Genomic DNA, 25339 nt, shown 5'->3' with positions numbered 1-25339 from the left:
CTAGCCTGAGAAGTGATTCCCACATCAATATCCACACTGGATGCAAAGTTTGGAAGAACCATGGTTTGCCCTTGTGTGTACACTGCCAGTCTTTTGATTCCAAGGGTTTTTGGCTCTCCTTGTTATAGCTTTGTATGTGTATGTGTTATGAAAGTGTACATAATTCTTTGTGTGCACATGTGTGTCCACAGATGTGGAAGCTGGAGGTGATACCTGGCTTCTTTCTCGTTGGAACTCCACCTTGTTTGCAAAGCATGGAGTTTCTGATTGAACCTACAGCTTACTATTGTGACTAGATCAGCTGGCCAGGAAACCTCAGGGATCATTCTGTCTCTTCATCCTCTACCTAAGATTGTGGGTGTAGGTGTTCATGGTCATGTCCAACTTTTTACATAGGTACTGTAACTTAGTTGATACAGTGCTTCCCTAGTATACATAGACCACTGAGTACCACATAAGCCAAGTGTGGTATCACATGCCTGTAATCCCAAGTAGAAATGGAGGATCAGAAATTCAAGGTCATCTTTGGCCTATATATACCATGTCTGAGACCAGACTGACATAAGAACCTGCTCAAAAACAATGACGAGGAAATTAAAATAGCTGCCGTATAAGAAAACAGGAGACCAAACAGAACTAGAACTTAGTTATATAGACTTTTCCTGGGTCTGATTTTTTCCTAAGTGTTCTCAACCAAGTATAAGAAAGAAGAAATCTGTGTTTGAAAAGAATCACTCTAGCTACTGTGTGGAAAAAATGCACCAGGAACAGGGACACCGGACTACTGCAGTGGAGCTGGAGACAGGGGTCAGTGATTAAACTGCCTGCAGCTCCAGAATGAGAACCTGAGTTTGTACCCCAGAACACATGTACAAGTCAGACATGGTAGCTTACATTGTAATCCCAGCATTCCTATGGACAGATGAAAGGGAAAGAAAGGACATTCATCTTTGTAACTTTATAAATTTTTTTTCTGGTTTTTTTTTAACGAATGACACTTTATTCAGTCATTTTCTTTACAACTGAAACTCTGGAAATTCAAAATTAACATCCTTGCCCGTGAGCTTCTTATACACACCGGAAAAAGTTTCCAACTTGTGTTCCACGTTGTTATGCTGTGCTTTGTCTAAATGAACCTTTATGAGCCGGCTGCCGTCCAGTTTCACACAGATCCTCTTGCCCACAATCTCAATAGGGAAGACCAAGTCCTCAAGGATGGTGTCATGTACTATGGTGAGCGTGTGGCTTCTGGGGCGCTTCTGCTTATTTTTCGTACGGCTTTTCCGAGTTGGCTTGAGCAGAATCCTCCTCTGAGCAATGAAGACTACATGTTTCCCGCTGAACTTTTTCTCCAATTCACGAACCAGCTGTACTTGGATTTTTTGGAAGGATTTCAGCTGAGGAACTGGCACAAAAATTATGATGGCTTTCCGGCCACCACCAACTTCAATTTCCTTTACAGCAATGATGTTGAGCTCCCGCAGCTGCGCCTTGAGATCTGAGTTCATCTCCAGCTTGAGCAGCGCCTGAGAGATGCCAGACTCGAACTCGTTAGTTTTATAAAAACTACCTTTTTTCTTTTTACACACCAATCCAAGTTCCCATTCCTTTCAGCCTCCCCCCATCTAAGGCACGACTCCTCAGAGGAGTGTAACATTAGGTTGGGCACCATTCTGTAACATGAGAGGCCTGCATGTTGGGGTTTCTGTACTGTCCAGTTCCCACAGCTGGTAAGCCCCAAAGACATTCACACAGAGAGTCTGCATTAATTATAAACTGATTGACCCATTAGCTCAGGCTTCGCATTAGCTCTTATAACTTATATTAACCCATTATTCTTATCTATATTAGCCACATGGCTCAGTACCTTTTTCAGTGTGGCAGGTCACATCTTCCTTCTTCCATGGTCTGGGCAGGAGTGGGAGAAATGGGCTTCCTCCTTCCTAGAATTCTCCTGTTCTCATCACCCTGCTTCTACTTCCTATCTGGTTGACCTGCCTATACTCCTGCCTGGCCAATCAGCGTTTATTTAAAACATGATGGACAGAATACAAACAATGCTCCCACACCAGAGGAGGTAAGACACATTGCTTTAAGAAAGGACCAAGGCTGAGCAAGGTATCCCTCTAAAGAGAATTGGTTACAAAAAGCCATACATGCAGTAGGGATAAATCCTGGTTCCGCTACCTGTGGCTCTGCAGTCTGCTTCAGATATACAACTGTCATCCACATTTCGAGGGCTTAGTTTGGTCCTATGCTGGCTCCTTCCCTGTCTGGTTGGAGTTGATGATCTCCCATTTGATGGAGGAAGGTCATTGGTTAAGTAATAAAGAAACTGCTTGGCCTCATAGGTTAAGACATAGGTGGGAGGAGTAAACAGAACAGAATGCTGGGAGGAAGAGGAAGTGAGCTCAGAGGCCATGCTCCCCTCTCCCGGGCAGATGCCTCAGACAGATGCCAGACTGCTGCTCTCTGAGGCAGACGCGATGAAGCAAGCCTCCAGGTCATACATGCTGGATCTTTCCCAGTAAGACTGGTGCTACACAGATTACTAAAAATGGGTTAGGCAAAATATGAGAATTAGCCCTTAAGAGGCTAGAGCTAGTGGGCCAAGCAGTGTTTAAGTGAATACAAATTGTGTGTTGTTATTTTGGGGCATAAGCAAACCAGGCAGCTGGGAGCCAGGTGGAACACAGCCCGCAGCTCCCACAACACCAATTATTCAGGTAAACTCTTTTAGTGGGTGTCCCCATCATGGTCTTGACCTTTTTACTCATGTTCTCACCCCCACCTATTCTTCAACTGGACTTTGAGAGCTCATCCCAGTGCTTTGCAGTGGTTCTTTGCTTCTGCTTCCATCAGTTGCTAGATAAAGGCTCTTTGGCAATATTTAAGATAGTCATCAAAGAGTCCCTGCTCCTGTAGTGAGGAGATCAATCCAGAGGGGTAAGTGTGTGCCCACCTGGCTGGATGGTCCCTTGAATAGAGTACAGGCCCCCTTCATTTCCCTAAACATGTCGGGCCATTCAGTGGAGTGTCTCCCAGGCTACTGATTTTCTCTAGCTACCCCATCCCATCTTACCCCAAGAACTCTTTTCCATCTGTGGGATCTTTAGATCCATGAGCAAAGCCTGCTTCAGAGCAGAGCAGAGGAGATCTGAGAGCCAGCTCCGGTGCTGAGGGGTCCTAAGAGAAGGCAGAATAAGAAAATCCCCCCAAGTACACAGTCAGTCACATCAAAGATTGGACCAAGACGCCAAGATTCTCCTGGCCGCATTTGAAGGAAGAGATGGGCAGGCACCAATGCAAGAATTCCTCCAACATCCTGAAAAGCAACATGACAACACCAGAATCCAGTGAACATGCAACAGGAAGACTTCAACACCCTAATCCAGAAAAGTAGAAGAAATTTACTTTAAGCATAACATTATGAAAATGATAAAGGCCCTTAAACAGGATGTGAAAAACTCCCTTAGAGAAATGGAAGAGAACACAAAGAGTTAGAAGAAATTCATAAATCCCTCAAAGAAAACCAAGAAAAAGCAATAAAATGGGTAAAGAAAACAGTTCAAGACTTGAAGACCAAAATGGAGGCAATAAAGAAAACACAAACCCAGGGATGGCTTGATATGGAATATCTGGGTAAACAAAGAGGGACTCCAGAGTCAAGTATAACCAACCAAATGCAAGACATAGAAGAAAGAATCTCAGACGCTGAAGATACTATAGAGGAAATAAATTCATTGATCAAAGAAAATAGCATATCCAACAAATTCTTAACACAAACATCCAGGAAATCTGGGACACAATAAAAAGACCAAACCTAAGAATAATAGGGGTAGAAGAAGGAGAAGATTTACAGCTCAAAGGCCCAGAAAATATATTCAACAAAATTATAGAAGAAAACTTTCCCAACCTAAAGAAGGATATTCCTATGAAGGTACAAGAAGCATAAAAGAATACTGAATAGACTGGATCAAAAAAAAACTGTCCCCTCACCATATAATAATCAAAACACAAAACATACAAAATAAAGAAAATTAAGAGCTGCAAAGGAAAAAGGTCAAGTAACATATAAAAGTAAACCTATCAGACTTACACCTGACTTCTCTATGGAAACCATGAAAGCCAGAAGGTCTTGGATAGATGTGCTGCAGACACTAAGAGACCATGGATGCAAGCCCAGACTACTATACCCAGCAAATCCTGCATTAACCATCAATGGAGAAAACAAGATATTCCAGGACAAAAACAGATTTTAAAGATACATAGACACAAACCCAGCCTTACAGAAAGTACTAGAACAAAAACCACAACTCGAGGAAGCCATCAACACCCCATAATAACACAGACATCTGATAACCCTCCACCAGCACAACTCAAAGAAGGGAAACACACAAACACTACCACCAAAAATAATAAACTGAGTTAACAATCACTGGTCATTAATATCACTTAATATCAATGGACTCAATTCACCTATAGAAAGGTACAGGTTAAGAGAATGGATATGAAAACAGTATCTAACATTCTTCTGTTTACAAGAAACACACCTAAACTTTAAAGACAGACACTACCTCAGAGTAAAGGGTTGGGAAATGGTTTTCCAAACAAATGGACCTAAAAAAAAAAGCAGGTATGGCTATACTGATATCTAACAAAATTAATTTCAAACTAAAATCAATCAGAAGAGATGGAGTATGACATTTTATACTCATAACAGGAACAATTCATCAAAATGAAGTCTCAATCCTGAATATCTATGCCCCTAATTCAAAAGCACCCACAAATGTAAAAGAAACATTACTAGAACTCAAGGCACACATCAAATCCCACACCAATAGTAGGAGATTTCAACACTCCTCTCTCACCAATGGACAGGTCAACCAGACAGAAACTTAACAGAGAAATAAGAGAACTAACAGATGTAATTAATCAAATGCACTTAACAGACATCTACAGAACATTCCTCCCACACAGGAAAGAATATACATTTTTCTCAGCATCTCATGGAACCTTCTTAAAAATTGATCACATACTCGGTAACAAAGCAAGCATCCACAGATACAAAAAAATTTTAGTAACCACCTGTGTCTTATCAGATCACCGTGGAATGAAGTTAGAATTCAACAATAAACTCCAGAAAGCCTACAAACTCATGGAAACTAAACAGTCAACTACTGAACCACCCCTGGGTCAAGGAAGAAATGAAGAAATGAAAGTCTTCATTGAATTCAACAAAAATGAAGACACAAAATACCCAAACCTATGGAACACTATGAAAGCAATACTAAGAGAAAAGTTCATAGCACTAAGTGCCCACATAAAGAAAATGGAGAAAGCTCACATTAGAGACTTAACAGCACACCTGAAAGCTCTAGGGAAAAAAAGAAGCAGACTCACCCAGGAGGAGCAGAAGACTGAAAATAATCAAACTGAGGGCTGAAATCAACAAAATAGAAACACAGAAAACAATCAAAAGAATCAATGAAAAAAGAGCTGGTTCTTTGAGAAAATCAACAAGATTGACAAACCCCTATCCAAACTAATCAAAAGGCAGAGAAAGAACACACAAATTAAGAAGATCAGAAATGAAAAGGGGGACATAACAACAGACACTGAGGAAATTCAGAGAATCATTAGGTCTTAATACAAAAGACTATATGCCACAAAGTTGAAAAATGTAAAAGAAATGGACTTGTTTTTAGATAATACCATATACCAAAATTGAATCAAGACCAGGTGAACAATTTAAATAGACCCATAAGTCGTGAGGAAATAGAAGTTGTCATAAAAAAAACCTCCCAACCAAAAAAAGCCCAGGACCAGATGGTTTTAATACAGAATTTTACCAGAACTTCAAAAAGACCTAATACCTATACTCTTTGATGTGCTTCACACACAAAAAAAACAGAAGAGTCACTGACAAACTCTTCTTATGAAGCTACAGTTACCCTGATACCAAAACCACACAAAGACTCAACCAAGAAAGAGAATTACAGACAAATCTCACTCATGAACATCGATGCAAAAGGTAAGGAATAAAATACTGGCAAACTGAATCCAAGAACACATCAAAAAAAATTATCCATTATGATCAAGTAGGCTTCATCCCAGAGATGTAGGGCTGGTTCAACATACAAAAATCTATCAATGTAATCCATCATTTAAATAAACTGAAAGAAAAAAACCATATGATCATTTCATTAGATACGGAAAAAAGCATATGACAAAATTCAACACTCCTTTATGATAAAGGTCTTGGATGGGTTAGGAATACAAGGGTCATATCTAAATATGATAAAAAGCAATATACAGCAAGCCAACAGCTAATATCAAATTAAATGAAGAGAAACTCAAAGCCATCCTACTAAAATCAGGAACAAGACAAGGCTGTCCACTCTCACCATATCTCTTCAGCATAGTACTTGAACTTCTAGCAATAGCAATAAGACAACATAAGAAGATCAGGGGGATTCGAATTGGAAAGTAAGAAGTTAAACTTTCGTTATTTGCAGATGATATGATAGTGTACATCAGTAACCCCAAAAACTCTACCAAAGAACTCCTGCAGCTGATAAATATCTTCAGTGATGTGACAAGATACAATATCAACACAAAAAAAATTAGTAGTCCTCCTTTACACAAAGAATAGAGAAGCAGAGAGAGAAATCAAAGAAACTTCACCTCTCACAATAGTCACAAATAGCATAAAGTATCTTGGGGTAACTCTAACCAAGGAAGTGAAAGATCTATTTGACAAGAACTTTAAGGCTTTGAAGAAAGAAATTGAAGAGGATACAAGAAAATGGAGGAAACTCCCATGCTCTTGGATGGATAGAATCAACATAGTAAACATGACAATTCTACCAAAGGCAATCTATAAATTCAATGCAATTCCCATCAAAATCCCAACAAAATTCTTCACAGACCTTGAGAGAACAATAATCAACTTAATATGTAAAAACAAAAGACCCAGGACAACAAAAACAATCCTATACAATAAAGGAACTTCAGGAGGCATCACCATCCCTGACTCCAAACTCTATTACAGAGCTACACTAATGAAAACAGTATGGTATTGGCATAAAAACAGACATCGACCAATGGAATCGAATGGAAGACCTGGATATTAATCCACAAACCTTTTCAACAAAGGAGCTAAAACTATAAGATGGAAGAAAGAATGCATCTTCAACAAATGGTGCTGGCATAACTGGATGTCAACCTGTAGAAGAATGAAAATAGATCCATATATATCACCATGCACAAAACTCAAGATCAAATGGATTAAAGACCTCAATATAAATCTGACCACACTGAACTTGATAGAAGATAAAGTGAGAAGTACACTGCAACACATTGGCACAGGAGACCACTTCCTACTTATAACCCCAGTAGCATTGACAATAAGAGCAACAATGAATAAATGGGACCTCCTAAAACGGAGAAGCTTCTGTAAAGCAAAGGACATTATTATTAAAACAAAAAGGCATCCTACTGAAGGGGAGAAGATCTTCACCAACTCCGCATCAGACAAAGGTCTGATCTCCAAAATATATAAAGAACTCAAGAAATTAGGCATTAAAATTCTAATTAACCCAATTAAAAAATGGGGTACAGAACTGAGAATTCTCAACAGAAGAAGTTCAAGTGGCCAAAAGACATTTAAGGTCATGTTCAATTTCCTTAGCAATCAGGGAAATGCAAATCAAAACAACTTTGAGAAAATTAAAAAACAAATAAATAAATAAACAAAACAAAAAAAACAACTTTGAGATACCATCTTACACTTGTCAGAATGACTAAAATCAAAAACACCAATGATAGCCTATGCTGGAGAGGATGTGGAGTAAGGGGAACACCCATCCATTGCTCGTGGAAATGCAAACTTGTACAACCACTTTGGAAAGCAGTGTGGCGGTTTCTCAGGAAACTAGCAATCAATCTACCTCAGGATCCAGCAATTCTGCTCTTGGGAATATACCCAAGAGATGCCCAGTCATATTACAAAAGCGTTTGTTCAACTATGTTCATAGCAGTATTATTTGTAATAGCCAGAACCTGGAAACAACCTAGATGCCCCTCAATTGAAGAATGGATAAACAACGTGTGGAATATATACACATCAGAGTACTACTCAGCAGTAAAAAAAAACAATGACATCTTGAATTTTGCTTGCAAATGGATGGAAATAGAAAACACTATCCTGAGTGAGATAACCCAGACCCAAAATGATGAATATGGTATGTACTCGGTCTTTAGTGGACTCTAGCCATAAACAAAGGACATTGAACCTATAGTTCACAAGCCTAGAGAAGCCAAATAACAAAGTGAACCCAAAGAAAAACATATGTTGATCCTCCTGGATATTGGAAAAAAACAAGATTGCAGGGCAAAAGTTGGGAACATGGGGGTGAGGGTAGGGATTGAAGTGGGGATGGGGGAAGGGGGGGCGAGAAGGGAGGAGGGAAAGACTGGCAAGAGCTTGGGGAATGGGAGGGTGGAGATGGAGGAAGAGCAGATATAGGAGCAGGGAAGAAGATATGTAGATTATGAGAGCCATTTTAGGCTTGGCAAGAGACTTGGCTCTCGAGGGGATCACAGGTGTCCACAGGGATGTCCCCAGCTAGGTCCTTGGGCAGCAGAGGAGAGGGTGCCTAAACTGGCCTTGCCTTACTATCACACTGATGATTATCTCGGATATCACCATAGAATCTTCGTCCGGCGACGGATAGAGATAGAGACAGAGACCCTCATCAGAGCAACGAACTGAGCTCCCAAGGTCCAGTTGAAGAACAGAAGGAGGGAGAAGATGAACAAGGAAGTCAGGACCGTGGGGGGGGTTGGTCCACCCACTGAGACAGTGTGCCTGATCTACTGGGAGCTCACCAAATCCAGCTGAACTGGGACTGAACGAGCATGTGATCAAACCGGACTCTCTGAATGTGGCTGCCAATGGGGGCAGACTGAGAAGCCATCGATAATGGCACTGGGACCTGTTTTACTGCATGTATTGGCTTTTTGGGACCCTAGTCTATGTGGATGCACACCTTCCTAGACCTGGATAAAGGGGGGAGGGCCTTGGACTTCCCACAGGGCAGGGTAGCCTGCCCTCTCTTAAGGAGGGAGGAAGAGGGAGGAGGCAGAGTGGGGGAGCGGGAGGGGAATGGGAGGAGGGGAGGAAGTGAAATTCTTGAATGGAAAAATGATAGATAGATAGATAGATAGATAGATAGATAGATAGATAGATAGATAGATGATAGATAGATAGATAGATAGATAGATAGATAGATAGATAGATAGATAGATAGATAGATAAAAACCAATTAGGATCATGCTACACCCTCCTGTTCCTGTACACCCCACACCCTACCCCACTCATGATGTCTATTCCATTTCCCATTTCCAGGGAGACTCATACAATGCTCCCTCTTGAGCCCTCCTTGTTACTTAGCTTCTCTGGGTCTGTGGATTATAGAATGGGCATGTTCTACTTTACAGCTAATATCTACATATAAGTGAGCACATATCATGTTAATTTTTCTGGGTCTGGGTTACCTCAATCAGGATGGTTTTTTCTTTAGTACCATCCATTTGCCTGAAAATTTCAATATGTAATTTTTTAACAGCTGAGTAAAACTCCATTGTGTAAATGTGCCACTATTTATTTGCCCGTTCTTCAGTTGAGGGATATCTAGGTTGTTTCTAGTTGCTGGCTACTAAGAATAAGGCTGATATTAACATAGTTGACCAAGGGCCCTTGTGGTATGATGGAGGGTCCTTTGGGTATATGCCCAGGAATAGTACAGCTGGTTCTTGAGGTAGATTGACTTTCAATTTCCCAAGAAACCATCAGATTGATTTCAAAAGTGGCTGTACAAATTACACCCTGCACTAGGGTTTTAAGAGTCCAGACAACACCTCTCTGTACCTGGTTCTGGAGGGTCAAATTCATGACCTTGGGCTTGCTCAACTAGCATTTAGAATCTGATCCATATCACCAACACGAGCTTAGTTCAATGGAGCTGCCTCCAACTCTGCCTTATGCCCAATGCCAGCCCCTTCAGTAAAATCATTCTCCAATGATAACATTCAGATCTCATATCTCTTGCTCAGAATTCAAACCAAAACAAACAGAATCTCAGACATCTGTATTTTATATATAAGATTTATTTTATGAGCTAGTTATATAAGATTGCTGAGTCATAGGGAGGTGAATTTATCATATACTGTACCGTTTGTGAGTGACAAATTCTCTTCCAAATGTATATGATTCCCAATTGAAAGGCAATCCTAAGAAAATACAAAAAAAAAAATGGATCCTCAGAAAATACGAAGGTTTGGGGGGTCTTTGAAATAATGGATCTTTATATCCCTATTTGGTGTGTTGCAGTTTCATTGCAGAACAAATAAATCAGAAGCATCCCAATAGGATGGGGGGATTTTATAAAGACAAATCCCAGAAACCCACCAAAGCACTTGACTGACGACAGACACTCAGTTAACATCTGTGTGATTTAACACACATTTTAAAAACTATACATTCACGTTTTTACTAAGAACACTCAAGACATGGTCAAGCATGTTGGTACATTCCTTTAATCCCAGTACTCTGGAGGTCAATGCCAGTTGACCTCTGAGATCAAGCCAACCTGTACCTAGTGAGTGCCAATCAGCCAAAGAAGCATGGTGATACCCTGCCTCAAAAAAAATAAGCAAAAAATTTTATTCATTCTCTCTGAATTCATTTCTCTGAGAATGAGCTGTTATTAATTTCATCTGTCTTGTGGATTTAAAAGTAGAAGGACAACCTTCCATCATGTGTGTCCTAGGGCTTGAAATCATGTCACCAAAGTTGACAGCAAGTTTCTTTACCCACTGAGCTATCACCTCCTCCCCTCTCGGGATTCTTGTCTACTGAGTAAAACAAGCTTTAAAGATCTACAAATATGGCTTTCATGGCATCTATCCTTTCTTCTTTATTTATTACTTTCTAAATGGGGGGCATATGCTATTGAATACATGAGGAAGTCAAAAAACAGCTGTCAGGAATCATTTCTCCCCCTCAGACCATGTGCATTTTGAGTATCAAACGTGAATTATCAGCACCTTTGAAGCAAGCATGTTTTCATTTTGAACCATCCTGCCGGGCCACCTCCACCCTTTCTTCTAAAACTTGCTTTAATCTACACACTTTCAGTAACAAGAAATGTGTGTGTCTTAGTTAGGGTTTTTATTGCTGTGAAGAAACACCACGACAGAGGCAACTTTCATAAAAGTAAACATTAAATTGGGGTGACTTACATTTTTCAGATGTTTAGTCCATTATTGTCATGGCGGACAAGGTGGCATGCAGGCAAACATGGTGCTGAAGAAGAGCTGAGAGTTCTGCAAATTGATCCACAGGCAACAGGAGGTGAAGGGGCCCCAAACAAGGCATTATTTGAGCACACAGTGAAGCTCTCCCTCCAACAAGGTCATACCTCCTAACAGTTCACTCCTTATAGGCCAAGCATTCAAATGCTTGAGTCTGTGGGGGCCATTCCCATTCAAACTACCACAGTGACCCAATTTGACTCTCTTTTGGCATGGTTTACCTATGTTAAATTAATAGACAATAATTGTAAAAGACCCTTGTTTCACTACCATGCATTATTTTTTCAGGTCTACTGGCCTTTATGTGACTTTTTGATTCTCTGTCAATCTGTCTGTCTGATTCTATCCCTATCAGTGGATTCCTATCTATTCCATCCCCCCCTCAACATTCGTGTGTGTGTGTGCGCGCGCGCATGTGTGTGTGTGTGTGCGCGCATGTGTGTGTCTGTGGACTAGAGCTCAACCTTGGGTGTTGTTCTTCTGGACCCAACTACTCACTTTGAGCCTCCCTGGTGTGAAACATCCCATTAAAACAAGCTGGCAAGACTGGGAGAAAATGGCAGCAGCTTGTCTCCACTTCTACAATACAAGGATTACGAGCTTATACCACCATATCTGGCTCTTTGCACAAAGTCAGGAATAGGATACAGCACAAACTTGCATAAGAAGTACTTCACCAACTGAGCTACTGCCCTGTATGAACTCCACTTGAGAGATATTTTGATATGGCCCATCACTTCTCAAACATAATGTATGGTATGGCATGGCGGAAAAATAATATAATAGTGAGATTAGAGGCTAAAACTCCATATGTGTCCTCCTCAAAGATCTCTGTGAGTGTGAGGCCAGCCTGGTCTACGAGTGCTAGTTCCAGGACAGGCTCCAAACTACAGAGAAAATCTCTCTGAAACAACCAAACAAAAAAAGGGGGGAGAGGAAAGAGTCAGTCTGCAGTCATCATTCAGACTCAGAGGACGCCAGACACAGAGGAAGCAAGATAAAAAAAAAAAGCCTCACTGGTGAAAGTATCAAGCCACATGGCTAACACAGACAATAATTATGGGCTAACATAAGTTGTATGTGTTAATAAGAAGCCTGAGCTAATAGGCCAACCAGTTTATACTTAATGTAGGCCTCTGTGTGTTTCTTTGGGACTGAACAGCTGTGGGACCAGGTGGAACAGAAACCCTGGCCAACAAAAGAGCATCAGAAATCTAGATCTTAAAAGTCATAGTGTTTTGACCAGATCAATTTTCGGAGTATATTCTACCCAGCACTGTATCCAGACAACTACAATGGTAGTCCCTAGGCAACAATGTCCCTCCTCAGCACTCTCTTCAGAGCCTTGACAACATCCTTATTCCTGAGAGTATAAATCAGGGGATTCAGGGTGGGAGTAATGATGATATAGAAAAGAGAACCAACTTTGTCTTGCAGTGAGGTGTGCTGGGACTTGGGCCTCATATAGAACATACTGCCACCATAAAAAAAGGAAAACCACAATGAGATGAGAGCTGCCCGGGTAGCAAAGGCGTTCCTCTTACTCCCAGCTGAGCGCATCTGCGTGACACTGTGCAGAATGAATCCATAGGATGTAGAGACAAGAATGATGGGAAGGAGAAGAAGGACAATGCTGCAGATGTAAACTGTGGTCTCATACAGAGTGACATCACCACATACCAGCTTCACAACAGCAGGATACTCACAGTAGAAGTGGTGGATGATTCTTGAACCACAGAAAGGGAAGCTCATTAAGACAGATGTGAGGATTAGGGAGTCCACAGATCCACTCAACCATGACATGACAGCCATCATCAACCCTGCTCTTCTGCTCATGAGCACAGTGTAGCGTAAGGGGTGACAAATGGCAACATAGCGGTCATAAGACATGAGAGCCAGGAGGACACACGCTGCACCACCAAGAGACAGGTACATGAAGTGCTGGATGGCACAGCCCACAAACGAGATGGACTTCTTCCCAGACAGGTAGTTGGTCGCCATCTTGGGAATGGTTGTGGAGACATGCATCAGATCCATGAGGGACAGCTGGCTGAGCAGGAAGTACATTGGTGTGTGAAGACGGGGGTCAGCACAGATGAGGAGGATGGTGAGGCTGTTGCCACTCACTGCAGTAAGGAACACCAGCATGATCAGGAGGAAAAGACAAAGGTGGTTGAAGGAGTCATCAAAGAGCCCTTGAAGGATGAAGTCTTCCAGGGAGGTCTGATTCCACCCACACATGTTCCTTTCCTCATTCCCTGAAAGAATCAGGAGAGGAGAGGAGTGTGATGCAAGAAACACAACTTGACAATGAGTACTTCCTTTCTCAGGAAAAATGTGAAGAATTTTTTCTCTTTATTTTAAATACTTTAAATGTCTTTGTATATATCCATTGGACATGATACTGGGCCTTTGGACAATTTGTAGAAATGTCTACCTATTTCTAGTTGTGCAACAACTCTAAATATGCAAGTGATATTTTAAAAAGAGAAACCTACAACACTTTCTTAAAAGTCATCATCACTGTGAAGTTCCAGAATATCTCCATTGTATAGAAAGCCCAACATGGGTGCTTAGGTGACATCTCACCAAAAACAATACAAGGTGCCATACATGCCTGACTGCTGAAGCTTAAACCCTGAGGCTTGTGTGGAATCATCGGACGTGAATGAGGTTCAAATGCTGTCTTCAGGAAAGAGCATGGGCACTGCACTCCTGAACTCAACATGTTAGGATCACCTGTATGAAACCAATCAACATTCCATCAAGAAGTATGACCCAGGGAGTTTGCACTCAGAGGGCAGAGACCGGCGCGCAGGCGCATGCAGCGGATGCGGGATAGTCCAAGCATGAAACAGTGAAGCCCACACTGAGAGCAGATCGCCCCACTACAATTAAATCAAGTAAGTTTTTTGGGGGCTGGCCTGCAGAGTGGTAGGCCTTTTATTGGCGAGGTCCACTGACGAACAGGGAGCCTGGTCCTGTCCCTGAAGACCCTCCTGAGTGGGGAGAGTGTTCTTGACCCAGGGCGGGACACAGGAAACAGAGCGGGGGCATTCCCCGATCCCCCAGACTCCCCCCCCCCCGTTAGTCTATGAGGGCTGGTCCCCTCTGCTGGGGCTGCTCCTCCTCTGCTGCGACCTCTCTCTCTCTCTCTCTGGCCCATCCCAGCTTGAGCCCAGGGCCCTCCTTCACTCTCCCTCCCTTCCGCAGGGCCATGGGTTCACCCAGTTTAGCCTGTTTGGGTGCTGGGTCGGGAGCTTGGGGCAGAGGGCAGCGGGAGTTTCTTTGTTTTGGTGGCTAGCCTGCAGAGTGGTAGGGTTTTGTTGGCGAGGTTCCTGGCAAACGGGGAGCCTGGTCCTGTTCCTGAAGACCCTTCTGAGTGGTGAGAGGGATCTTGGCCTGTGGTGGGAGCCAGGAAACAGAGGGAGCCAGGAAACAGAGGGAGGGCATTTTGTAAGCAGGGCCACTGGCCAGCAGGGAAACCTGATCCTGTTTTAAAGGACCCATTAGATAGCATTGATAGGAGGAGATGGGCAGGCGCCAAGGCAAGAATTCACCCAACAATCTGAAAAACAGCATGAAAACACCAGAACCCGATGATCTTACAACAGAAGGACTTGAACACCCTAACACAGAAAAAGTGGGAAAAATTGACTTTATGAAAGCAATAGAGTCCCTTAAACAACATGTAAAAAACGCCCTTATAGAAATGGATGAGAAGACGGGAAAAAGGTGAGAAGAAATAAAAAAATCGAAATAGAGACAATAAAGAAAACACTGAATGAGAGAATTATAGAAATGGAAATTATGAGAAAACAATCAGGAACCACAAATGCAAGCATAAACAAAAGAATACATGAGATGGAAGAGAGACTCTCAAGCAATGAAGAAACAATAAATAAAATAGACTCATTAGTCAAATAAAACATTAACTCTAACAAAAGCTTAATACAAAATATCCAGGAAGTATGGGACACCATGAAAAGACAAAACCTAAGAGTTACAGGGCTAGAAAAAGCAGAAGTCCAACTCAAAAGCACAGAAAATATATTCAACAAAATCACAGACGAAAACTTTCCCAACCTAAAGAAAGATATGCACTTGAAGATACAAGAAGCTTACAGACACCAAAAAGACTGGATCAAAAGAAAAGTTGCCTCACCACATAATAATCAAAACACTAAACATACAGCATAAAGAAAGAATATTAAGAGCTGCAAAGGAAAAAGGTCAAGTAACATATAAAGGCAGACCTATCAGAATTACACCTCACTTGGAAACAATGGAAACAATGAAAGCCAGAAGGTTCTGGTCAAGTGTTATGCAGACATTTAGAGACCATGGATGCCAGCCCAGACTACTATACCCAGCAAAACTTTCAATCACCATAGAAGGACAAAACAAGATATTCCATGACAAAACCATATTTAACCAATTCCTATCCACAAACCAAGCTCTACATGAAGTACTAGAAAGAAAACTCTAACCCAAAAAATGTAGGCTACATCCACAAAATCATAAATAATAGATGATCTCAGAGCAGCAAATCCCCAAAAATGGGAAAAACACACAATACCATTACCAACAATGAAAACTAAAATAACAGGAACAAACAAGCATCGGTCATTAACATCCCTCAATCTAAGTGAACTCAACTCACCTACAAAATGACACAGGTTAACAGATTGAATACAAAAACAAAATCCATCTTTCTGCTCCATACAAGAAACATACCTCAGCATCAAAGACAGACATAGACTCAGACTAAAGGATTGGGAAAGAATTTTCCAATCAGATGGACCTAAGAAACAAGCTGGTATAGCTATCCTAATATCTAACAAAATAGACTTCAAACTAAAATCAATCAAAAGAGACAAAGAAGGACATTTCATAATAGTCACAGGAAAAATCTATGAAGAGAAAATCTTAATACTGCCCCAAATACAAGGGCAACATCATATGTAAAAGAAATATTTCTAAAGCTTAAATCACACATTAAGCCACACACACTAATATTGGGAGATTTTAACACTCCACTCTCACCACTGGACAGGTCAGTCAGACAAAAAATTAACAGAGAAATAAGGGAGCTAACAGATGTTATGAATCAAACGGACTTAACAAACATATATAGAACATTCCATCCAAACATAAGAGAATATACCTTCTTCTTGGCACCTCATGGAACCTTCTCAAAAATTGACCACATGCTATGTAACAAAAAACAAACTCCACAGATACAAAAAAGATGGAATAACCCATGTATCTTATCAGATCACCATGGCTTAAAATTAGAATTCAACAACAACACTAATTTCACAGAGCCCACAAACTCATGGAAATTAAACAATGGTCACTTGAATCATCAATGGGTCAAGGAAAAAATAAAGGAAGAAATGAAAGAGTTCCTAAAATTCAATGAAAATGACCATACAACATATCCAAATCTATGGGATACAATGAAAGCATTAAATAAATTCATAGCACTAAATACCAACATAAAGAAGCAAGAAAATCCCACACTGGTGAGTTAACAGAATACCTCAAAACTTTAGAACAAAAAGAAACAAACTCACCCAGGATGACTAGACAGCAAGAAATAATCAAATTGAGAGCTGAAATCAGCAAAATGGAAACAAAGAAAACAATACAAAGAATCAATGAGACAAAATGTTGATTCTTCAAGAAAATCAACAAAATAGATAAACTTTTATCCAAACTAACCAAAAGGCAGAGAGAAAATACCCAAATTAAGAAAATCAGAAATGAAAAGGAAGACATAACAACAGACATAAAGGAAATTCAGAGTAACATTAGGTCATATTTCAAAAACCTGTACTCCACAAAATTGGAAAACTTAAAGGAAATGAACAACTTTCTGGATAAATATCAATAACCAAAAATAAATCAATACCAGATGGGCAAATTAAATAGACCTATAGCTGACAAAGAAATAGAAACAGTCATCAAAAGTCTCCCCCCCCCAAAAAAAAAAAGCCCAGGGCCAGATGTTTTCAGCACAGGATTCTACAAGATCTTCAAAGAACTAATACCAATACTCCTCAAATTATTCCACACAATAGAAACATAAGGAATATTGCCAAACTCTTTTTATGAGACTACAATTACCCTTATACACAAACCACACAAATACATTACTAAGAAAGAGAATTACAAACCAATCTCCTTCATGAACACTGATGCAAAAATACTAAATAAAATACTGGCAAACAAAATCCAAGAACACATCAGAAAAATTATCCACCATTATCAAGCCAGCTTTATCCCAGAAATGCACGGATGGTTCAACATATGAAAATCTGTCAATGTAATCCACCATATAAACAAACTGGAAAAAAAACCACATGATCATCTCATTAGATGATGAAAAAGCCTTTAACAAAATAAAACATTCATTCATAATAAAGGTCTTGGAGAGAGCAGAGATACAAAGTACATACCTAAACATTATAAAGGCAATATACAGCAAGCCAACAGATAACATCAAACTAAATAAGAAGAAACTGAAAGCGGTCCCACTGAAATCAGGAACAAGGCAAGGCTGTCCACTCTCTCCATATCTGTTCAATATAGTATTTGAGGTTCTAGCTAGACCAATAAGACAACAAAAAGATATCAAAATGATTTTAAAAAATCAGAAAAGAAGTCAAACACTTACTATTTGCTGATGATATGATAGCTTGCATAAGGGATCAGAAAATTTCTACCAAGAAATTTCTACAACTCACAAACACCTTCAGTAATGTAGCAGGATACAAGATTAACTCAAGAAAATCAGTAGCCCACCTGTTCACAGATGATAAATGGGCTGAGAAAGAAATCAGAAAAACAGCATCCTTCACAATAGCCACAAATAACATAAAATATCTTGAAGTAGCTCTAACCAAACAAGTGGAAGAACTGTATGACAAGAACTTTAAATCTTTGAAGAAAGAAATTGAAGAAGACAACAGAAAATGAAGGATCTCCCATGCTCCTGGGTAGGTAGGATCAACATTTTTTTAAAAAGGCAATCTTACCAAAAGCATTCTACTGATTCAATGCAATACCCATCAAAATCCCAGTAAAATTCTTCACAGACCACGAAAGAATAATAATAATCACCATTATATGGAAAAACAAATAAAACCCAAGATAGACAAAACAATCTGTAAAATAAAAATTTCTGGAGGCATCACAATCCCTGACTCTACTAGAGAGCTACAATACTGAAAACAACCTGGTATTGGCATAGAAACAGACAGGAGGACCAACGAAAGCCAATCGAAGACTGGATATCAACCCACATACCTACAAACTCCTGATTTTTTTTCTAACGCTCTCAACTAGTGACATGCTCTGTATTCAAAACATCTTTTTTTTTATTTATTTATTAAAGATTTCTGCCTCCTCCCTGCCACCGCCTCCCATTTCCCTCCCCCTCTCCCTCCCCCTCCCCCAACCAGTTCCTCAGCCCAAAGAGCAATCAGGGTTCCCTGCCCTGTGGGAAGTCCAAGGACCACCCACCTCCATCCAGGTCTACTAAGGTGAGTATCCAAACTGCCTAGGCTCCCACAAAGCCAGCACGTGCAGTAGGATTAAAAACCCATTGCCATTGTTCTTGAGTTCTCAGTAGTCCTCATTGTCCGCCAAGTTCAGCAAGTCCGGTTTTATCCCAGGCTTTTTCAGACCCAGGCCAGCTGGCCTTGGTGAGTTCCCAATAGAACATCCCCCATTGTCTCAGTGTGTGGGTGCACCCCTCGCGGTCCTGAGTTCCTTGCTCGTGCTCTCTCTCCTTCTGCTCCTGATTTGGACCTTGAGATTTCTGTCCTGTGCTCCAATGTGGGTCTCTGTCTCTGTCTCCTTTCATCGCCTGATGAAGGTTTATATTCAGGAGGATGCCTATATGGTTTTTTTTGGGTTCTCCTTATTTAGCTTCTCTAGGATCACTAATTATAGGCTCAATGTCCTTTGTTTATGGCTAGAAACCAAATATGAGTGAGTACATCCCATGTTCCTCTTTTTGGGTCTGGCTTACCTCACTCAAGATAATGTTTTCTATTTCCATCCATTTGCATGCAAAATTCAAGAAGTCCTTGTTTTTTACTGCTGAGTAATATTCTAATATGTATATATTCCATACTTTCTTCATCCATTCTTCCATTGAAGGGCATCTAGGTTGTTTCCAGGTTCTGGCTATTACAAACAATGCTGCTATGAACATGGTAGAGCATATACTTTTGTTGTATGATAAGGCCTCTCTTGGGTATATTCCCAAGAGTGGTATTGCTGGGTCCAGGGGTAACTTTATCCCGAATTTCCTGAGAAACCTCCACACTGCTTTCCAAAGTGGTTGCACAAGTTTGCATTCCCACCAGCAATGGATGAGTGTACCCCTTTCTCCACAACCTCTCCAGCAAAGGTTATCATTGGTGTTTTTTATTTTAGCCATTCTGGCAGGTGTAAGATGGTATCTTAAAGTTGTCTTGATTTGCATTTCCCTGATCTCTAAGGAAGTTGAGCATGACCTTAAGTGTCTTTTGACCAGGATAACAACAAATTTAAACAATACATAGCCACAAATCCAGCACTCCTGATTTTTTATAAAGAAGCAAAAAAAATATAAAGAAAATAAAAGTATCTTCAACAAATGGTGCTGGCATAACTGGATATCAACATGTAGAACAATGAAAATAGATCCATATCTATCACATGCACAAAACTCAAGTCCAAATGGATCAAAGACCTAAACATAAAGCCAGCCACACTGAACCTCATAGAAGAGAAAGTAAGTACACTTGAATGCATTGGCACAAGAGACCTCTTCTTAAATATAACCCTAGTAGCACAGACACTGAGAGACACATTTAATAAATGGTACCTCCTGAAAATGAGAAGTTTCTGTAAAGCAAATGACACGGTCAACAAGACAAAACAACAGCCTACAGAATGGGAAAAGATCTTCACCAACCCTACATCAGACAGAGGTCTGATTTCCAAAATATACAAAGAACTCAAGAAATTGGTCATCAAAAGAACAAATAATCCAATTTAAAAAAAAAGTAAAAACCTAAACAGAGAACTCCCAACAGAGAAATCTAAAATGGCTGAAAGACATTTAAGAAAATGCTCAACATCCTTAGTCATCAGGGAAATGCAAATCAAAACAACTCTGAGATTCCCTCTTACATCAGTCAGAATAGCTAAGATCAAAAACGCCTAGGATAGCTTATGCTGGAGAAGATGCAGAGAAAGGGGAACATTCCTCCATTGCTGGTGGGAGTGCAAACTTTTACAACCACTTTGGAGATCAGTATGGTGATTTCTCAGAAACTTGGGAATCAATTTACCTTAAGATCCAGCAATACCACTATTGGGCATATGCCCAAAGATTGCAGACCCATACCACAAGGACATTTGTTCCACTACGTTCATAGCAGCATTATTTGTAATAGACAAAACCTGGAAATAACCTAGATGCCCCTGAATCAAAGAATGGATAAAACAACAACGACAAAAAAGTGTGGTACATTTACACAATGGAGTACTACGCCACAGTTTAAAAAAATGACATTTTGGAATTTGCATGCAAATGGATGGCACTAGAAAAAGAAAAACATCCTGAGTGAGGTAACCCATACCCAGAAAGACAAACATGGTATGTACTCACTCATAAGTGGATATTAGATGCAAAGCAAAGACAACCAGCCTCTATGCCAAGACCCCAGAGAAGCTGGGGAACAAGAACCCTAAGAGAGACGTATATGGATACCCCAGGAAAGGGGAAATAGACAGAACTTTCTTCTAAGAAAATTGGGAACGTGATGGAGGCAAAAGGAGGGTGGAATGGTGGGGGAGAAGGAGAGAAGTTGGAGGAGAACACAAGGGAATGGGATGGTCAAGATGGGGAAAGGACAGAGAGGGAGAACAAGGAAAGAGATATCTTGATTGTGGGAGCCATTGTGAAACTAGCATGAAACCTGGCACCAGGGAAAGTCTCAGGTATCCACAAGGATGGCCCCAGCTAAGACTCTAAGTGGACAAAGTGTCTGAACTGGTCTTCCCTTGTAATCAGATTGATGACTGCCTTGTCATCATAGAACCTTCATCTAGCAACTGATGGAAGCAGATGCAGAGATCCACAGTTAAGCACCGGGCAAAGCTTCCAGAGACCAGTCCAAGAGAGGGGGGAGCTATAATATGAGCTAAGAAATCAAGACCATGAAGGGGGTACCGATAGAAACAGCTGGCCTGAGCTAGTGGGTGCTCCCTGACACTGGACTGACAATGGGGAAACCTGCATAGGACCAAACTAAGTCCTCTGAATGTGGGTGACGGGTGTGGTTGGGGCAGTCTTTGCAGCCACTGGCAGTGCGACCAGGATTATCCCTAGTGCTTGAACTGGCCTTTTGGAGCCCATTCTTTTTGGAGGGATGCCTTGCTCACCCGAACCGTAGATGGGAGCCCCTTGGTCCTGCCTCAAAGTGATGTGTCAGACTTTGTTGACTCCCCATGAGATGCCTTACCCTCTCTGAGGAGCGGGTGGGGGTTGGGGGTGGGAAATGTGGGGGACGTGGGAGGAGGAGAGGGAGGGGGAGTGGGATAGGTATGTAAAATGAGAAAAGATCATTTTTAAAAAATAAATTATTAATTTAATAAATGTATTGATTTAACTTAGTCTCTCAGCAGTTAGCTCATTAACAGTCAAAAATTCAAAGAAAACACAATAGTATACATAATCCAGACTCTCTGTGCATTTTCCATCTTTACATAGTTTATTTCTTTTATATTACTTTTACTGTCTCTTTAAAGACTTTGTTTTATTTTTTAAAACTATGTGTTTTTTCTATAACTGCCTATACCCATTTTCCTCCTTTCTTAAGCTTACATACATTTTTTTGAACACACTGAGACTCGTTTAGAGGTTGATTTTTGTCTGAATCTGTCTTTATTGTGTATCTGTAATCTCTTTCTAATCACTGCTTTAAATTGTTAAGTGGGCACGGCTAGGAACAAAGTGGCAGCTTTGGGGGTGGGCTCTGCCCCTGCTTGGCTTTCCATCATGGTGCGGGTACCTGAGAGTCTCACGTCCGTCCGCCCCCCCCCCCGCCCCCCGCAGCCCCGCCGATTTCAAGGGTTCGTGCAGCCCATCAGGTAGTGTGCATCCAGCCCACACGTGTGAATAAAAGCTAAATACGCCACACAGCGTGCGGGTGATTAGTTTCTCTGTGTGAGACTGCCGAGACCACCAAGCTGCTTAGCTCGTGGCCGCTGGCAGCCCGCTCCATCTTGCAGGGAGCTGATGGGAGGAGACACGTCTCTGCGCTGCTGCTGGCAAGAGACTGTGAGTCTAGGAAGCACAGTCCAGCTCTGTTTCTGTGCATTTAGAGCCTTTTTGTTTTTTAAGCTTTCTCAGGCTCTATGGAAATTCAAGAGCCTCACGTTGCTGCACCATTTGTAACTGGAGGTTTCTCTCCCGCCCGCCAGTTCCCGAATAACCGGTGTAAAGATTAATATTCATTACAGTTTGGCCAATGGCTAAGGCTTCTTATTAACTAGGTCTTACGACTTAAATTAACCCATTTCTATTCTATATTTTACCATGTGGCTTTGAGTTGCTACTTCACAACTTGCTTCTCCAGCGAATGCTGGCGTCTCCCTGGTCTCTGCCTTTTTTTTCTCCCTGTCTTTGGTTTGGCTTTCCCACCTAACTATATTCTGCCCTGTCATAGGCCAAAACACTTTTATTCATCAGCCAATAAAAGCAGCACATATTCGCGTGCCCAGAAGGACATCTCACATCATAGTGCCACTCCCTATAGGCCAAGAATACAAGCACATGAGTCTGTGGGAGCGATTCCTATCCTATCACCACAGTGCCTCAATTTGACACTCTTTTGTCAGACATTACCTATCTTAAGTTAATAAAAACAATGAATGCAAAAGACCCTTGTTTCACTACCAGACCATTTTTTTTCAGGTTCACTGGCCTTTGTGTGTCTTCTTTACCTTTTTTATTCTCTGTCTGTCTATTTCTGTTCTTATCAGTGGATTCCTATCTATTCTATCTCCCCTCACTGTGTGTGTGTGTGTGTGTGTGTGTGTGTGTGTGTGTGTGTAGACTAGAGCTCAACCATGGGTGCTGTTCTTCTGGACACACCCACTGTCTTTGAGCCTCCCTGACCTGAACTGCCCATTAAGACAGGCTGGATAGACTGGAAGCCACAGGCAGCAGCTTGTCTCCACTTCTATAACACTGGGATTATGAGCTTATACCACCATGTTGGACTCTTGACACAAGGTCTGGGGTAGGACACAGCTCATGCTTGCACATGCACCTCACCAACTGAGCTACTACCCTGTATGAACTCCACTGGAGAGATAGTTTGATATTGTCTGCCACTTCTCAAACAGCTTACTGAGACATAATGTATGGTATGGCATGCTGGAAAAAAAATATTATAATAGTGAGATTAGAAGTTAAAATTTCACTCATGTCCTCCTCAAAGAGCATCAGGAATCTGGATCTTAAAAGTCATAGTGTTTTGCCCTGATCAATGGAAGGAGTATATTCTACCCAGCACTGTATCCAGACAACTACAATGGTAGTCCCTAGGCAACAATGTCCCTTCTCAGCACTCTCTTCAGAGCCTTGGCAACATCCTGATTCCTGAGAGTATAAATCAGGGGATTCAGGGTGGGAGTGATGATGCTATAGAAAAGAGAACCAACTTTGTCTTGCAATGGAGTGTGTTGGGACCGGGGTCTCATATAGGAGAACATACTGGCACCGTAATAAAAAGAAACCACAATGAGATGAGAGCTGCAGGTAGCAAAGGCGTTTCTCTTACTCCCAGCTGAGCGCATCTGCATGACACTGTGCAGAATGAATCCATAGGATGCAGAGACAAGAATGATGGGGAGGAGAAGGAAGACAACGCTGCAGATGTACACTGCTGTCTCATACAGAGTGATGTCCCCACACACCAACTTCACAACAGCAGGATACTCACAGTAGAAGTGGTGGATGATTCTTGAACCACAGAAAGGGAAGCTCATCAAGATGGATGTGTGGATTAGGGAGTTGGCAGATGCACTCAACCATGACATGACAGCCATCATCACCCCTACTCTTCTGCTCATGAGCACAGTGTAGCGTAAGGGGTGACAGATGGCAACATAGCGGTCATAAGACATGAGAGCCAGGAGGACACACGCTGCACCACCAAGAGACAGGTACATGAAGTGCTGGGTGGCACAGCCCACAAACGAGATGGACTTCTTCCCAGACAGGTAGTTGGTCGCCATCTTGGGAATGGTTGTGGAGACATGCATCAGATCCATGAGGGACAGCTGGCTGAGCAGGAAGTACATTGGTGTGTGAAGACGGGGGTCAGCACAGATGAGGAGGATGGTGAGGCTGTTGCCACTCACTGCAGTAAGAAACACCAGCATGATCAGGAGGAAAAGACAAAGGTGGTTGAAGGAGTCATCAAAGAGCCCTTGAAGGATGAAGTCTTCCAGAGACGTCTGGTTCCACCCCCACATGTTCCTTCTTCATCCCCTGAGAGAACCAGGAGAGGACATGAGTGTGATGCAGAAACACAACTTCAGAAATAAATCGGGAAAAGAATTTTTTATTCTTTTTTAATTTTCATCAGGTATGGTTATTATGTGTGCAGGGTACTTTACATGCGGACATTATCTTTTTATTATTTTATGTTTATGGATATTTCTCCTGCCTGTATGTCTGTGCACCTCGTGCATACAGTGCCTGGATGCCAGAAAGAGGTGCTGCATCTCCTAGAACTGGAGTTACAGAAGATCATGAGCCACAATGTGGGTGCTGGGAATTGAATCCAAGTCGTATGGAAAAGTAACCAAGCTCTTAACTGCTGAGTCATCTTTCTAGCCCTCAAATATGGACCTTTTCATACAAGCTTATATTTGTTTCTAA

General features: G+C 41.4%; 3 protein-coding genes across 3 annotated transcripts; all 3 read right to left on the bottom strand.

Moving 5' to 3' along the window:
• Positions 1-1001: 1001 nt before the first annotated feature.
• LOC142849717 (small ribosomal subunit protein eS7-like) lies at positions 1002-2232 on the bottom strand. The gene is made up of 2 exons (XM_075972308.1): positions 2188-2232; positions 1002-1547 (listed from the first exon to the last, which is right to left on the bottom strand). Exons 1-2 carry the CDS (start codon positions 2230-2232, stop codon positions 1017-1019), a joined length of 576 nt encoding a protein of 191 aa, XP_075828423.1. The 3' UTR covers positions 1002-1016.
• Positions 2233-12684: 10452 nt separating this feature from the next.
• Positions 12685-13620, bottom strand: LOC142849672 (olfactory receptor 2AE1-like). The gene has a single exon (XM_075972165.1). The coding sequence runs from the start codon at positions 13618-13620 to the stop codon at positions 12685-12687; it is 936 nt and encodes a 311-aa protein (XP_075828280.1).
• Positions 13621-23994: 10374 nt separating this feature from the next.
• LOC142849601 (olfactory receptor 2AE1-like) lies at positions 23995-24930 on the bottom strand. The gene has a single exon (XM_075972038.1). The coding sequence runs from the start codon at positions 24928-24930 to the stop codon at positions 23995-23997; it is 936 nt and encodes a 311-aa protein (XP_075828153.1).
• Between the last annotated feature and the right edge of the window lie 409 nt (positions 24931-25339).

Source organism: Microtus pennsylvanicus, chromosome 1 (genome assembly GCF_037038515.1).
Source record: "Microtus pennsylvanicus isolate mMicPen1 chromosome 1, mMicPen1.hap1, whole genome shotgun sequence".
In the NCBI taxonomy this organism is placed as follows: domain Eukaryota; kingdom Metazoa; phylum Chordata; class Mammalia; order Rodentia; family Cricetidae; genus Microtus; species Microtus pennsylvanicus.
This window is presented reverse-complemented; position numbering and strand designations above follow the sequence as displayed.